The sequence below is a fragment of the Triticum aestivum genome, chromosome 5B (assembly GCF_018294505.1).
Source record: "Triticum aestivum cultivar Chinese Spring chromosome 5B, IWGSC CS RefSeq v2.1, whole genome shotgun sequence".
Classification (NCBI taxonomy): Eukaryota; Viridiplantae; Streptophyta; class Magnoliopsida; order Poales; family Poaceae; genus Triticum; species Triticum aestivum.
Window position 1 is genome coordinate 18,235,170 of NC_057807.1, and position 16,582 is coordinate 18,251,751.

General features: G+C 44.6%; 1 protein-coding gene across 1 annotated transcript; it reads right to left on the reverse strand.

The window, feature by feature from the left end:
• Positions 1-794: 794 nt before the first annotated feature.
• LOC123110159 (cysteine synthase-like) lies at positions 795-5,082 on the reverse strand. Its single transcript, XM_044530621.1, has 11 exons — positions 4,821-5,082; positions 4,649-4,708; positions 4,430-4,539; positions 4,258-4,315; positions 2,835-3,098; positions 2,597-2,734; positions 2,431-2,482; positions 1,967-2,046; positions 1,587-1,646; positions 1,395-1,475; positions 795-1,176 (listed from the first exon to the last, which is right to left on the reverse strand). Exons 1-11 carry the CDS (start codon positions 4,998-5,000, stop codon positions 1,087-1,089), a joined length of 1,173 nt encoding a protein of 390 aa, XP_044386556.1. The 5' UTR covers positions 5,001-5,082; the 3' UTR covers positions 795-1,086.
• Positions 5,083-16,582: the final 11,500 nt, after the last annotated feature.

Here is a 16,582-nt window from a genome sequence, read left to right on the forward strand (position 1 = left end):
ATTTAATAATTATTATCTGAATGTATAATATTTTTAACATGCAAATATTTGAATATAACTTTTTAATTTACGTTTTGTAAATATATTAAGAAAAAATAGCACGTACGAAATTGGCCGCAGTGTCTGCAGCCCATGTAAGCTCCACTGCATTCTCGTTCAATACATGTGAGCTTGGTATTCATAGCTGTGATCTGAACGTGATTGATAGAGTGGTTAGAGTGGCTGGTCATGTGGGTCGACTGCTGGCGTCTTCAATTTTGGCTTAAATTTCGTTAATTTTTGCAGTACAGTAGCTAACTTTTCTGCAAATTTAAAAACGCAAAGGGGTTTGTGCAAAAAAAAAAGTAATACGGTGGCCGGCTCTCTTTCGTGAATACAAAAGGTACAAGTGTGTTTTATGCAATAATGCCTCAGCTAGTCACTGACAGGTGGAGCCACGTACACAAATACGCCCACATATGCATTTTGTGACCGTATGTGCACGCTTGAGTCAAGTTACATGACTGCAATTCCGTATTTTCAAAATTATAATACTGAACTGGATACCAAGCGCAAGTTGTATGACTCCTGATGATATTACCTCCATGCTGGAGTAGCCTAGATAGAAGCCGGTCAATGCACTGCTCCCGTGCTACACATGGAGGGAGGGAGGGGCACCCGAGGGGTGGAACAAATCGTGGCTTGACGTTTTCAATGCAACGGTCCAGATTGATTCGACTGAACCAGTTTCTTTTTCCAGGCGACTAGGTAATTGTCAGCCCCGTTTTAGAACGAAAAACAAAGATTCAGACATGTAAGGGCACCATGATGCTTTATTTCACACTGGCTGACATATGGACCACAGAGGAGGAGTTCAATATACAGGGCAGGCAGGAGGTAATTCAAATTGCTAAACACCACAAGGCCAACACAAAAGTATTCCCCATTGCCACACAAGGTGGGATTAAAACTTGACAGGACTTTGATGTCAGACCAACACTAGCAGGGACGCCGAAGATTTATTTCTTGTAGAAGAGGGCTCCTATGAATGGAGGGATTCGGCTTCGGAGAACAGCTTCGCGCGCTTGAGGAGACGAGTCCCGAGCGTCACTCGACCACCATGCTCTCGGCCTCCTTCTTGATGGAGTGGAAGAGCACCGACGAAAGGTAGCGCTCTCCGAAGCTCGGGAACACAACCTACACACGAGTGAAATGTCAGCCTCTCTTCACTTGCTGGAATAGGTCAGATTGCAGTATGAGAGCTGACAGGTGCAGATGACCCCTATATAAATGAGAGTTCAAATGTAAATCTGTAGTTCATTAGATCAATTCTTTTGTGATTTGCTTATCAGATCAGATGAATTTTCAGGGAAACGAGGCATGCTAGAAACTCCCAGGAGGAATGTGTCACTTACAACAAAGAGTTTCCCTGCATTTTCAGGCCTCTGAGCAACCTTGATTGCAGCAGCTGCAGCAGCACCAGAAGAGATCCCAACCTACAAATATTTAGATCGTCAGTGGCTGAGGCAGACAATTGATTCTGAATGATCCGTACAGACAGGTTGGACAAAAACAATGTGTGCATGATACTGCTTATTAATACTCACCAGCAATCCTTCTTTCAATGCAAGAGACTTTGCCATCTCAATAGACTCATCACTTGAAACCTGTCAGACAGTTTGAACGGACCAAAGGTTACACCAGGGAAAAAGATGCAGATGTATGGAAAGACAAACAGGGAATAGCCAGCAAACTTCTATTCTCATGGGAGGATTGTAAAACTAGGAACAAACTAAGCAAAAACATACCCCCCTCCGTCCCAAAATTCTTGTCTTAGATTTGTCTAGATACGGATGTATCTAAGTTAGATACATCCGTATCTAGACAAATCTAAGACAAGAATTTTGGGACGGAGGGAGTAAGTGGCAAAAAAATTCTTATGTAGTGCCTTCTCTACAACTCAACTTCGTACACGAAGAAAACTCACCTGTATGGTTTCATCAATGATGTCAACATCCAAGACACCAGGGATAAAACCAGCTCCAATTCCTTGGATCTTGTGTGGTCCTGCTCACAATAACTGAATCTTGTTGGTACAGAACAAGCAGTGTCAAGAATCAAAGCAGAATACTTTGGTGCAAAATGCTATACAAAGTTGTTTCTTCCTAACGGACATCTTTCTCACATTACGGACCTCAAGAAAAAGGCGCCTCATGCGGCCATGTCGGAAATGGTTAACCATCCGATATTTCTTATTTATATTACAGTACTATTGACAAGATATTTCACATGACAAGTCAAAGGCAATGCAAAGAGAAACTCAGTCTTTTTGAAATTCATGGGATTGTGGTTGGGGGAACTTGACCATCTTTATTGATGGATATTATGAGATGAATTTAATGAGTGAATGTATTTAGAATGAATGGAGTGTGATACAGAAGGAAACATTACCAGGCTTTCCACCATTTAAGACAGCACTCTCGGTAGGCTCCACACCGTAGAGCTTACATGAGAAAACACAATAAAATCAGATACTATTTCTCATGCAGGAAGAAATGTTAGTTGGTCAACGTTGGCAGCTAACACTGTAGTGTGCATAATGATTTGTAGTTCTAACCTTGATGTTAGAGTTTTGCTCTTTGAGGTACTTTCCAGTTCCAGTAATGGTACCACCTGTCCCGATGCCAGAAACAAGGCCATCGATCTTTCCACCTGTGCCTTTCCAGATTTCAGGCCCAGTTGTCTCGTAGTGAATCTGCACGGAATATTTAAACCTGAGAACTGGGAGCTCGGAAGCAAACATCAAACACGCGCATAGAGACGTCTCCAAACAAAAATGATAAACTATGCTAAACCTTTGGGTTGGCAGGATTCTCGAACTGCTGAAGGATGTATGAGTTGGGCGTCTTTGCTGCAAGCTCTTCCGCCTTTTGGACAGCTCCTTTCATTCCCAAGAGTGGGTCGGTGAGGATCAGCTCAGCACCAAAGGCCTTCAAGATGATTCTCCTCTCCATACTCATGGAGGCGGGCATTGTGAGTACAAGTCTGTAACCCTTGGCAGCAGCCATGAAGGCCAGCCCAATGCCTGTGTTGCCACTGGTTGGTTCAATCAGCACACTCTGGAAAACCACTCACATGGAAAGCAAAATATCAGCAAACCAAGATCCTAGCAATCTGAATTTTTTAGTAAAAAGTTTGCAGAAAGTGCTTGCTATAAAACAACTTATAAGCATGAATAAAACGGCCAGGTGCACAAGTATTACTTTTAAGATTGCAAATAAGGGGCAGCATATCATGATTCACGGAAGGCGTGGTGAAGTATTTTAATAGAGAGGCTCTAGATTAATATACTTAGTTCAGGTGTAAGGTGCTGGTGAAGGGTTGACGTAAATGCTTACGCAGAGCAGCTGGACAAGTCAAACAGCTAGGTGCTGGTGCAGGAGAAAACGAATAATACCGTGCAAATCAAGGCCACATAAATGAACTATAGATTCCAGCCACCGTGGAATATATATAACTCTAGTAGAAACGGTCAACTGGCAACTCTGAAACGGAACACGAAAAATTCCTAGCGCCAAATAGGGGCAGCGTATCATATCACCATTCATGAAAGGGATCGTGAAGCACGTATTAAACAGAGAGGCTCCAAATTACGACTACTTGGTTCAGGTGAAAGCTGAACCAATATGTTGGTGAAGGGTTGACCGTAAATGCCAACGCAAGGCAGCTGCGCAAGTCAAACAACTAGGTGCTGGTGCAGGAGAGAACGGACAATACTGCAAAAATCAAGGCCTTATACATGAATCGCAGAATCTAGACCTGCCAGATATATAGTAGTACTCCCTCTGTAAAGAAATATAAGAGCGTTTAGATCATTGCTTTAGTTGTAGTGATCTAAACGCTCTTATATTTCTTTACGGAGGGAGTAACTCTTATTTCCAATAGAGGTTGTATGGTGTGGCAACCCCTGAAAAGAAGTGCGAAAAATTCCTAGCGCCGAATGAGGCAATTCCTTGATTTGTTTTGTAGTAATATGTTTTAACTACTTAACCCAATTAGAAGAGAGCAGACGCCAAATTCCCTTGACCTCTGTTCTCTACTCAACTAACTGAAGCGGGTCAGGTCACAGCTAATAATACATACTACAACCAAAACCACAGGTAATAAGTTCCAAGGAGCCCAAATCATGGTTTGCAACGCCAAACTGTTCTAAAATTGCATGACACAAAACAGGGGAAGCAGGAAAAGAAGGGGGGGAGGGGTCGATTTTACCCCCACCTTGCCTGGGACGATGAACCCCTTCTCCTCCGCGTCGGTGATCATGCTGTACCCAATCCTGCACAAGCACAAGTAACGAATCCTCAGCTCAAATCTAGAGAGCAAGCCAGGGCCTCTGCCCTCACAACATGGATGGGGATCTGGAGAAAAACAGAGGGGGCAGGGAGGTGACCTGTCCTTGACGCTGGAGCAGGGCTCCATGGACTCGAGCTTGGCGGCGACGCGCCCCACGCACCCGTCGGTCACCTTGTTGAGGTACACCAACGGCGTGTTCCCGATCAGCTGCATCGCAACACAGAGAATAAAATAAATCAGCACAACAAACCAAATCCGGCCGGCCGGCCGGGCATCCCCAAGCACGGACCGCATCCAGGCGGACAAATCAGCTCACCTCGGTGACATCCTTGGCGATCGCCGGAGTGGACGCCTCCCCCATCCCGCCGTCGACGAGCTACACAAATCAAGAACTCCGTTTTATCCTCCGGCGCACAGACACATCGAAATCCCCGACGAATCCTAATGGATGGGCGATTGAAAAGAAACGAATTTCACCGTGGGATTACCGATTTGGCAGCGAAGCGATCCTCCCGGGGCCGGAGCTGGACGAAGTGGCGGCTGTCGCTGGTTGTCCTGGAACTGGTGGGAGGAGGAGGCAGGCGCAGGCCGCGAGGCTTTATACAGGAGAGGTTGGTGGCGGAGATGGGGGCCGGCTCGGCACGAAGGCGCGGCCCACGGTGGACCATGACGCTGCCGGCGGGCCCGGCCGGAGGCGGCTGGCGCTCGTGGACCGGGATGAACGGCGTTTGCCGCCACCGGATATGTGCGGATGCCGTGGCGGCCTTGAGTGAAGGAGCACAAGACGGCTGCACAACGGCTGCATACATAAATGCAGATGGGTTGAAAACTCAGTTTTTACGTGTTTAATTAGGACATCAACATCATGTTGAAATAGAGAATCGAATTATTCCGGTCCGGGGTAGCCGTGTTTATGTCATGTTCGAGGCCTGAAAATGGATGTATCTAGAATTAAAATACATCTAGATACATCCATTTCTGCGACAACTAATTCCGAACGGAAGGAGTAGATTTTTGTGAACGGATGGGATGGCGGTCTCAATTCGAAGCGGCTACGAGAAAATGGGTGGATTGACTTGCTACACGGTAATACATGGATGCATGTTTGGAAATTACGTCGTGTACTAGACCGAACGATCGGTATCATGCCAAAATTAATAGAGAATTATTCTGGTCCGGAGATATTCAAATTTAGGTTCTGAACGTTGCCATGATGTGGATTGACGGCTCCAACCGTCGTCGTTTCCGCGAGACTTGGCCGATGGTTTTTCGTCATCTCAATATATGATTATTGTGCCTTCTGCTTTGTCATATAAACATGGTGTCACTTATTTTGGGGCGTTACATGAATGGTTTCATAGAAACCATCTGGAATAGGTCAATGTTACCGAAACGTCTAAAATGCCATGAAGCAGATGTACTAATACGGTACCCCCTCTGTAAAAATATAAGAGCGTTTAGATCACTAAGCAGTAATTAAACATTCTTATATTTTTTTTTACAGAGGAAGTACGGACTATTGTCGATAGTTTCTAGCTAGGGGTGGTTGTGCAAATATACGTAAGCCACTTGATGGTACTACCAGACAATCATCCTAGAAAGAACCACAAAAAATATATGCCAGTTGATACTAGCTTCCTCCATCGGCCATGCATCGAATAATTCAATATGTCGGTTTCTTCCATGGCCATCTTTCCAAGCCATTTGTCATTCGTTTTTGAAGATATCATTTGCCATATATACCTCATAATCTTTCTGTTAGTCTACTCCACGTGGTAGTGTATCATCGAAGATCGACCATACATTATCCTTATCCTGGATAATGTATCTTCTCTAAAACTATTTTAGCTTACAAGTCGTCCCTACAATTTTTCAGGGGCCAACACACACATGCCCGTACAATCATATCATACACGCCACGTCATTTCTTATTTGGAGTTAGTCGTTGTATGGAGACGTGTATGAACGGTGCGTATTTGGCGCCATCAGATGGATGATGGATGGATGGCGTGGAGACCTTTTTTTTTAGAGCAAGCATATAGCTTTATTACGCAACAGTTGGGCCTATGTCGGCCCTTACAGCGTCAGCTACAGGAGCTGGAACATTCCCATCAGCAACAAGAAGTTCTCTGTTATGGAGAGATAAGCTTAACTTAGTTAGATGATGAGCCGGCATGTTGACCTCCCTGCGACAATGAATCACACTACAAGAAGCAAACCAGAGGTTCATTTAGAGCTTCAGGTAGTCAATCATTTGAGCCTGCCTGGAGAAATCCGGTCCTCGTTTATTTAGCGCTTGCTCAACCAGGAGGGCGTCGGTTTCGACAATGAGGTGCACGACGCCGAGTTCAGCAGCCACATCCAGTGCGTTCTCGACCGCCAACAGTTCAGCGCCAAACGCGTCCGGCACACGTTTCGATCGCCCCGCTCGGCAGCAAGGCGCGGTGTACCGTGGACCGTGACGCTGCGGGCGGGCCCGGCCGGAGGCGGCTGGCGCTCGTGGATCGGGGCGAACGGCGTTCGCTGAACCTGGACGGCGTTTGCCGCCACCGGATATGTGTGGATGGCGTGGCGGCCTTGAGTGAAGCAGCAGGAGACGGCTGCATACATACATAAATGCAGATGTGTTGAAAATTCAGTTTTCATGTGCTTAGAACATCGACATCAATAGACGTGCAAATGGCGAATTATTCTGGTATATGCAATAGACGTGTTTATGTCAGGTTCGAGACCGGAGATTTGACTAGATTTTGTTGTTAACGGATAGGATGGCGATCTCGATTAGAAGCGGACACCAGAAAGTGGGTGGAATGGCTTTGCCATGCATTGATACATGGGCCGGGGGTACGCCTCCATTTCCAAAAAACTAAAAAATAAACTGCGTTGATACATAGGCGCGTGTTTGGGAAATTCAGTTGTGTTCTAGACCGGTATCATTGTTGATAGTAGTTTCTAGCTAGGTGTGGTTGCAGTTCGCTTGCCCAAATATACATATATATACCCACTTGATGCTACCAGCCAATCATCCTAGAAAGAACGACACAAATATATGTACTACCTTCCTCCATCAACCATGCATGCATCCAATAATTCAATACGGTCGGTTTCTTCTATGGCCATCTTTCCCTTGCTCCAAGCCATCTGTCCTTCATTTTCAAACATGTCATTTGCCGTATACTCCCTCCGTTCCAAAATAAATGACTCAACTTTGTACTAAGTTAGTACAAAGTTGAGTCATCTATTTTGGAACGGAGGGAGTATACACCATGCCTGGCGACCTTGAGTGAAGAAGCGGAAGACGGCTATATGTATACATAAGCATAAATATGTTGAAAATTCAGCAATCATAGTATGTTTTAGAACATCAACATACGCGTGGAAATGGAGAATTATATGGGTCCATAAATATGTGTACATCATGTCCCGGACATTTGGCTGAATGGACAGAAATGATAATAATCATAATTAGGAAGAGGACACCGCTGAGTGAGCGAGCGCCTATAAGTAGACGACTAGTAGTTATGCATAAACATAATGACACATATTTGGAAATTTGGTTATGCTCTAGAATAGACGATTGACATCCAGCCTAAAACATAGGATTGTTCTGGTGAGAAAATATTGGTAGTCGAAAGGATAATGTTGCATATTGACAATTCAAAACTTTGTTCTTTCCGTGAGACTGGACAACGGTTCAGGTCATCTTACGTTATGATTATTGCACCTTTCGCTTTAGGATATATAAGATGATGCCACCTATTTTTGGGCGCTACGTCAACCATATGAATATTTCTTAGTTGACACATGAGATTTATACGTATGTGTACATTTTTTCCCAGACTTTGTTGGAGAAGCAAAACCATGCTTCCGGATGTAAATAATAAAGGGCCATGCATGTGATGCCCATCCTCCAAAACACATTAGCGCACAAAATATATGCTACTTGGACCATCGAATCTTTACTCGTTGTCATTATGTTGTCTAAGATATGGCGGTGCTGCATTTTGTTGATCATTGTTTTGATGGCTTCATTTTTTTTTCATTTTGGCATAGGCAAGCTCCGGTCTTGTATGACTTTGCTCACTAGTTCGTTTTGCGGGTGCGTTGATGTTGAATGTGTGCATCTTAACTATGCAGAGACTAGGGTCATGCACATTGTGCTTGTATCTTCTTGATGCTTCATTTTGAGTCAATTAAAAGCATCAATTATCGAAAAATTCAACATGTTGGTTTCTGTCAACCACGCTACGTCAACCACGCCAGGCATGTTGGTTTCCCTTGCTCGAAGCCATCTGTCATTTATTTTTAAAGATGCCATTTGCCATTATATTGTTCCTGTTAGTGATCTTCTCCACGTGATAGTGTATCTTCGAGATCAACCACACATATCCTCTGATCTTATCTTGGACAGTGTATCTTCTCTAAGATTGTTTTAGCTTATAAGTCGTCCTTGCAATTTTCCAGGGGCCAACATATACATGCCCGTACAATCATATCACCACACCGTTGCTTATTTGGAGTTAGTTGTTGCATGGAGACGTGTATGGACGGCAGTTGGCGCCATCGGTGTGAGTGAATAGAAGACGGCTGGCTAATGGGCTAATGGATATGTATAATCGGGGTGCATATTTGCAAATTCAGATACGGTTTAGAACATAGAGAATCATTCCGGTCCATCAACATGTTTATGCCGGGTTCAAGGCAAGAGATTTGGCAATATTTTCGTGGATGGATAGGATGGTGATCTCGGTTAGAAGCGGACACGGGGACACGAGCAAATAAGTAGACGACTGGTTATGCATAAATATGAAGAAAAGGAATGTGTTCAAATTCAGTTATGTTCTAGACTGGGCGATCGACATCTTGTGGAAAATGGAGAATTATCATGATCCATATTTGTTTGTACTTTTCAAGGGTTTGAACATTTGTAGATTGACGATTCAAACCATTGCAGTGTCTTCTCTAATGGACCCATCTCTTCGCGTAAACGAAAGGACGAAGTTGCATGGGAGATCCTAGAGGACTCTTCGGCCTACAGATGACCAAAAAGTGCTCTTCGCCCTATTCGAAGCTGAAAAGAGCTCTTCGGCCCTGTTCCACCTCTCTTCGGCCGCAAGTAGATCGAAGACTCTACTTCGGCCAAGAGTTGGCCGAAAAGCTCATCTTCGGCCAACAGGAGGCCGACGGGGTTATAGTTTCGAGTTTTATGCGTTTGGTCATATGGGTCTGTTTGGTTGGAGACTAGTGTGGCCAAGCCAAAGTGTGGCTAGCCACACAAGTATGGCAAGCCACACAAGTGTGGCTAAGAAATTGGACGCCAAACTTTGGCAAAAATTGGCAAAAAAATTGTCTCTTTGACAAGTGGGCCATAGGGGCAATAAAGTGTGGCAAAAACCAAACACATGCTTGACAAACTGTGGCTGCCAAATTTTGGCTTGGCAAATTGTGGCTGAGAACCAAACAACCCCATAGTTTCCAAATTTGCTATAAAAACATGATAGTTTCAAAAAAAATTGGTACTCAATCGTGTCTAAAATGTCGTGGAGCACATGACCTGCAATATGGCACCCTTGTTAGGGCATCTCCAACGTTAACCGGACACCCCATCCCTCTGTGGACCGGGGACCAGTCTGCGGACACTGATGCGTGAGCTGGCCTTCCAAAGTTATCCGCCTATATTTCAAGCCGAATTTCAACTAATCAGACGAATTACATATAAACCTGGTGTTTTTCATATAAATTGGACGAAAACATTAAATTTTGGACATATTTTAACTAAACTATACCGGCCTACGCTAAACTGGTCTAATGCCGGCCGCGACGGATCTCCATTCCCGCAACGTGTCTTTCTTATGTCCAGCAGCTCGCTCATCGAACTGCCATAAGCTCCGGAGGGATATGCTTCGGCAGGAGGGCAAGAGTAGCCTCCCTCCGCCGTCGCAAAGCATAGATCATGGTTGGTTTTTGGACAGGGGAAGACGGTCGCCATGGCCTATGCCCCCGCTCACGGGCAAGTCACCCACTGTGCAACCAATCGAGGCGGTGGCGGTGGTCCTTGTGGGACCCAAGCAGCGGGGGCCTCCCATGGTATATTTTTCCTTGTTTTCTGCGGTGGCCGCGGACGTGCCGCCTTTGTCGTCGTAACGCCGTGGCGCGGCCGACGCATTGTTGGTGACGTTGTCGTCGGTGCCCCAGTCAAATCCCCCTCTGCTGCCTCAACATCTGCGAACATGGCTTCTTTCTCCGCCTGCCAGACGTGTTGCCGCCATCGGTCGCGGGCGATTTGCCGGGAGACAATGTTGGCCAGCTTGGACGAGCGAGGATGGCCTTGTGATGGCAGTGGCGTCTGCTCTGGAGGGCTCCGGAGGGCTGACGGGTGTGGTACAAGGAGGAGATGGAGAGCGGAGGTGTGGTGTGGTTCTTTCCCAGTGCCTGGCCATTTTTAAATAGCGGACAGATGCGAGACACCAACTAGAGAGGTGTTTAATGCCGGGCGCCGGAGTAGGATCCCTTGACACAAGCGCTAGTTTAGTGAAGGTAGGGGGGATGGATGCCCTTTCAATGCAGAGAGAAGGTGTCGTAGCAGGTAGCACTCTCAGCCGACGAGCCGCTTCAATGTCGGCGCCAGTGAGAGGTCATGTCCGCTCTGGGCCGGCAAGCCGCTTCAATGTCGGCGATAGCGAGAGGTGAGTCCGGTCTGGAACGGCGTCAATGCGGAGCGACGGCTCTGGCGGGAAAGCGTACGGGCGAGGGAGAGGACTTTGGGTGGGCCAAATTTGTCGGAAACGGACATGGTGACGGACCAATACAAGACCGCATTGAATGGCAAAACGCATCTGGACCGCCTGATCGGAACAATTGTGGGCGGTTTGAGAGATGCCTTAGTAGTTTCTACGAGATATGCTAGTTGGTAGGGACGTACCTTCCGTCCATCGACCACCAAATAATTCCATGTCTTGCATGGTTTCCTAATCCAGTGGGTATCTTTGCTCTGCTCCAAGCCATCTGTCATTCATTTCAAAGATGCCATGTGCCATTTTTTTTAAATATATGCACACACAGTTGAGCGTAGTGAACAGCCAGCATATCAAGGACGGGGCGTCGACCCATTGGCTGGACAACTGAGGTTGCTGCCAGCCCATCCGAGTTTAAGTCTCGACTTGGAAGCGTGGTACTCACGGAGTTTCTTCTATAAAAAAATACCAAGGAGGGTTAGCCCTTTAGGTTGGTCTCATTTTTTTTATCAGCCAGCATATCCTTATCCTGGACAGGGAATCTTTTTTGAAACTAATTAATCTTATAAAATTGGCCCTACGATTTTTGGAGGGGCCAATACATACGTGCCCGCGCAATCACATCATTGCTTATTTTCTATTTTGTCTGCCTTTGTTTTGGTTGGTTCATGATACATACATGGAGAGGGCGACGACGGCAACATGTTCCCGTTTGGCTCCTAGCTAGCTCTCGTCTATGCGGCGTATTGTTGGAACCAAACAAGTCCACGGCGGCCAATGGTTTTCCTTGTACGACCGTATATCAAGGAAATCTCAATGCAATCCAAGATTGGACCCAATTAGCCAATGGCGGATGTGATGGAAGACGACGGCTGAAGATGTTCCAACGTATATATAATTGTCAGGAGTTTCACTCACGCAAAAGTCTAGTCAGGAGTAGTGCGTACGTACGAGAGGAATCCGTGACCGTGAGACGAATGAACCATTCCAGGTCGGTTTCTTGGCTATTTGGCCATGGTACGGCACATCACTGACAACGAGAGCAGCTGGATTTATATACACCCACGTCCTTGCCCATCTAGCTCACTCGCTCATGGCGCGAAGGCACTATTAGTTCCATGCATGCATAGAAAATTAATTACCAAGAGAAAATACCATGTCTCAAAAAAAGCCAAGAAACCAAATTTGGCTATGTTCTAGACCAAATTTTCGGTGTCACGCCAACATAAAATAGAGAATTATTCTGGACCAAATTTTCGGTGTCACGCCAACATAAAATAGAGAATTATTCTGGACCAAATTTTCGGTGTCACGCCAACATAAAATAGAGAATTATTCTGGTCCGAAGATATTCATATTGGGGTTTTGAACGTTATCGCGCTGTGGATTGACAACTGAAACAATCGTCGTTCTGCGGGACTTGACCGATGGTTTCCGGTCATCCTACGGTACAATTATTGGGCCTTTAGCTTTATATAGTAGCATATATAACGTGATGTCACCTATTTTTGGGCGTTACATGAATGATTTCACCGAAACCATCTCAAAATCACTCTGAAATAGGTCGGTGAATCGTCTAAATGCCATGGAGCAGATATAGTACTTATATGGTACGTACTACTATTGTTTATAGTTTCTAGGCTAGGGTGGTTGCAAACTCGCAACTAGCTTGTGCAAACATATACATAACCCACTTGATGATACCGGACAATCATCCTAGGAAGAACCACAGAAATATATGCCAGTTGGTACTAGCTTCCTCCATCGGCCATGCACCGAATAATAATTCAATATGTTGGTTTCTTCTATGAGCATCTTTCCCTTGCTCCAAGCCATCCGTCATTCGTTTTTAAAGGTTTCATTTCACATATATACTTGATATATTTCTATTAGTCTTCTTCACGTGGTAGTGTATCATCGAAGACCAACCATTCATATCCCTATCCTAAACAGTGTATCTTTTCTGAAACTATTTTAGCTTGCAAGTCGTCCCTACAATTTTTCAGTGGCCAACATACGTATGCCCGTACAAAGTAAGTAGATGACTGGCTATGCATAAATATGATGTAAATGAATGTGTTTGAAATTCAGTTATGTTCTAGACTGGACGGTCGACATCCTGTGGAAAATGGAGAATCATTCTCTTCTTTTGCGGGAAAATGGAGAATTATTCTGATATCAAATTGTTTGTACTTTTCAAGGATTTGAACATTACCTTGTTGTAGATTGACGATTCAAATCATTGTCACATGTAAGAAACTACCACTTAGCTGACAGCTGAGTTGACTGTGAAGTCCCGGTCATCTCATGGTATGAATACTGCGCATTTCGAGCGATTATATGGATTGTTTCATTGAAACCACCTAAATATGTCGCCTCACACATGAGATCCTTCACGACAAGAACATATTATGGCGTCATGAGTGTCATCATAGTTTCTGCACCGTGAATAAGATATTTTGTTGAGACATACTCGGTGCCGATGCGTACTCAATCGTGTCTAAAATGGCGTGAAGCACATGAATAGCAAATATGGCATCCTACATAAATTCGCTTTGGCACACGGGAGCGCACGCTCCCATGTGCCAAAGCGAATTTCTAAAAGAGTGGCGTTTTGACACGTGGGAGCGCACAGTCCTGATTTTTAAAATGTGTTTAAAACATATTTTGAAATGTCAAAAAATTTCAAACAAAAATTTGGTGCGTACATCTCGATATTGTACATGCTCATAAAGTCATCTCGCGAAAATCCGACAAGTTATGTGTCGCGTGTGAAAAAGACAAAATCTGGTGTTAAAAAGTGCTTTTCACACGACATCTTTTTGTCTGTTTGACACAAGCAACAACAAATGTCGGTCTTCTTTGAAACTTGACGTGCGTACATATAATCTCGAGATGTATGCGTTAAATTTTTGTTTGAAATTTTCAAACTTTGAAATATTTTTTCCGGTGGCATATCATAAGGTTTATAGTACAAGTCACGTACATACCGACCTAACAAAACTGAAAAGATAGCAGAATGCTAGTCTTGGCACAAATGAACATTAGCCAAGAAGTAATATTACAAACAAGACCGAAGAATCCTCTGAGGTTGATACCGACATCCATCACCTGCCTCTGGCACCACCACAACAGCCATCAAAAGAAAAAATATGGATCACCTTCACACGCAAGCTCGACGTGGCTCCATCATTGATATGCAGTTTTGTGGATCTTCAAGATGACTTTTCAAAAATAAAATCATTACCGTTAAGGGATAGTTAGATGACACGCAAGCTCACTCGCCCTTCAGCGATTCCGAAGATAGGACTCGCTGAACGCGAGGCCAAATCCTATGAGAGCAACTAATTAACGAGCGCTCCTTCGGGAGCCTCCCAACGATCAGCGCCACTTGGCGTGGTTCCAGCCGCCCGCCACGTGTCGCTCTCTAGAGATTCCCTTTGGATTTTTTATATTTTTCCATATGCGTTTTCAGCTTTTTAAACGTTTTTTTTGTTTTTTTTGATGTTTCAGTTTTTCACCGGTCTTCCTGAACTTTTAGACAAAAAAAAGTTAGACTTTTTTTCGAGAAAAAACTCGTATTCTTTGTTTTCTCCCTTTTGTGAGAGTCACGATTTTGCTTTCGCAAGAGTCACGGCCATGCATCTTGGAAACAAAAAAAAATGTGTTTTCTGCTTTTTTTCCTTTAGCGAGAGTCACGATTTTTCTTTCGCAAGAGGCACGGTTGTGCTTTAGCGAGAGTCATGGCCGTGCCTCTTGGAAACGGAAAAAAATGCGTTTTCTGTTTTTTTCTTTCGCGAGAGGCACGGTTGTGCTTCAGCTAGAGTCACGGCCGTGCCTCTCGGAAACGAAAAAACGCATTTTCTGTTTTTTTCTTCTTTCGCGAGAGTCACGGTTTTGCTTCCGCGAGAGGCACGGTTGTACTTTCGCGATAGTCACGGCCATGCCTCCTCGGAAACGAAAAAAAAACACGTTTCTCTTTTCTTTTGCTTCCGCGAGAGGCACGATTATGATTCCGTGAGAGGCACGGGCGTGCCTCTTCCGAAAAGGGAAAAAACTCGTGCTCCTGGTTCTGTTTTTTCGACTGTTTTTTTTATGAAAAAAGGTTCGTCAAAACCTATTAAAATGGGATCTAGTTTTGAAGATCTCGAAGCGAGTAATCCAACGGTGAAAGCGGTTCAAGATTTGAACGCACAGTTTAAGAGATAAAATATTTTGAATAAACGGATCTACGAAAAAAACCCGGAAAACTCCCATGTTGCGATAAGTGGCGCACATGCAGCACGCCAATTGTTGCAACTGGGGAGGTTGGAGTGATTTTTGCAACGAATACTTCTCAACTAGTGATTTCAAAATTCTATTTGGCGCTTACATGCCATTTGGTGGGTGCACACCCCCCTGTACACTTAGTTTTATAGCGGGCCGACCCATCCTGCTTTCATTTTCTTATAAAAAACCCAAAAAATAAGCATCCACCCTGCAACTAGAACCCAGCTCGTTCATTCAGGTAGCGACCGCACAACCAGTTGGACTAGATGACCTCATGTGCAATTAGTGTTCTTTTTCTTCTCTTTATAAAACGGGGAAAATTCAGCTGTTTTCCCTTTTCCATTTCCTTTTTTCTATTTTTTCTCTTTCTTAAACTGTGTGAACTTTTTCAAAGGCGACCAAATTTTCATAAAGTCGGTGAACTTTTTTTCACATTCGATGAACTTTTCTCAAAATTGATGATCTTTTTTTGAATTCAATGAGTTTTTTTAAAATCGATTAACCTTTTTCAATTTGATGAACTTTTTTTCAAAGTTGATAAACTTTTTCAAACTCGATGAACTTTTTGTCAAACTCGATGAATTTTTGCAAAATCAATGATTTTTTTTTTCAAAATCGATGAACTCTTTTCAGATCAATGATCTTTTCTTTCAAAGTCAATGAAAGTTTTTCATTTTTTGTGATTTTTCTTCAAAATTAATATACTTTTTATAGGGATTTCTCAAAAAAAATCTTTTTTGAGGGAGTTCGATCGAGAGCGAACCTACCTGTGCGCGATCGAGAGCGGTCTTTTTTCTTTTCTGAGCGATGGATCATGCTGCAGTTTTTTAATGGGCCGGCCCAATTGCTCGTGCGTGTAGGCGCCAACAACGGGATCGGGCGCATAGAGCACTGACGAGGAGGTCTCGAAGGCGAGACATAGGCGCGCCCCTACGTTGGACGAGATTCTCTCGCATGTGTTGGTTTCGACGGAGTGATCATGGGCCCTGATTCCGGTCCAGCAAACGACACGCGGGGACAGACGCTGGCGATGGGCCGCACAGAATAAACACGCGGGGAAATTGATATCCTAGGCGTATCGCAGGTGTATTTCCCGGAAATCCCTATTCGCCGCGCTCTGCGTCAAACTGCCAGCGCTTCGCATGGGCGAGCGACCAAGCAGCGATGCGATGGGCCGGCCCAGTTTTTGCACGTATAACCGCCTCTAGCCAGCCAGTTTTGGGAACCTTCTAGAAGGTTCCCTAAAT

Excerpts from the sequence above, each read along its gene's own strand:
- LOC123110159 (XM_044530621.1), bottom strand. The coding sequence starts at position 5,000 with ATGGTCCACCGTGGGCCGCGCCTTCGTGCCGAGCCGGCCCCCATCTCC. Across the intron at positions 2,735-2,834 it reads AGAATCCTGCCAACCCAAAG|ATTCACTACGAGACAACTGG; the intron begins GTTTAGCATAGT and ends TATTCCGTGCAG. Across the intron at positions 1,177-1,394 it reads ATGCAGGGAAACTCTTTGTT|GTTGTGTTCCCGAGCTTCGG; the intron begins GTAAGTGACACA and ends ACTCGTGTGTAG.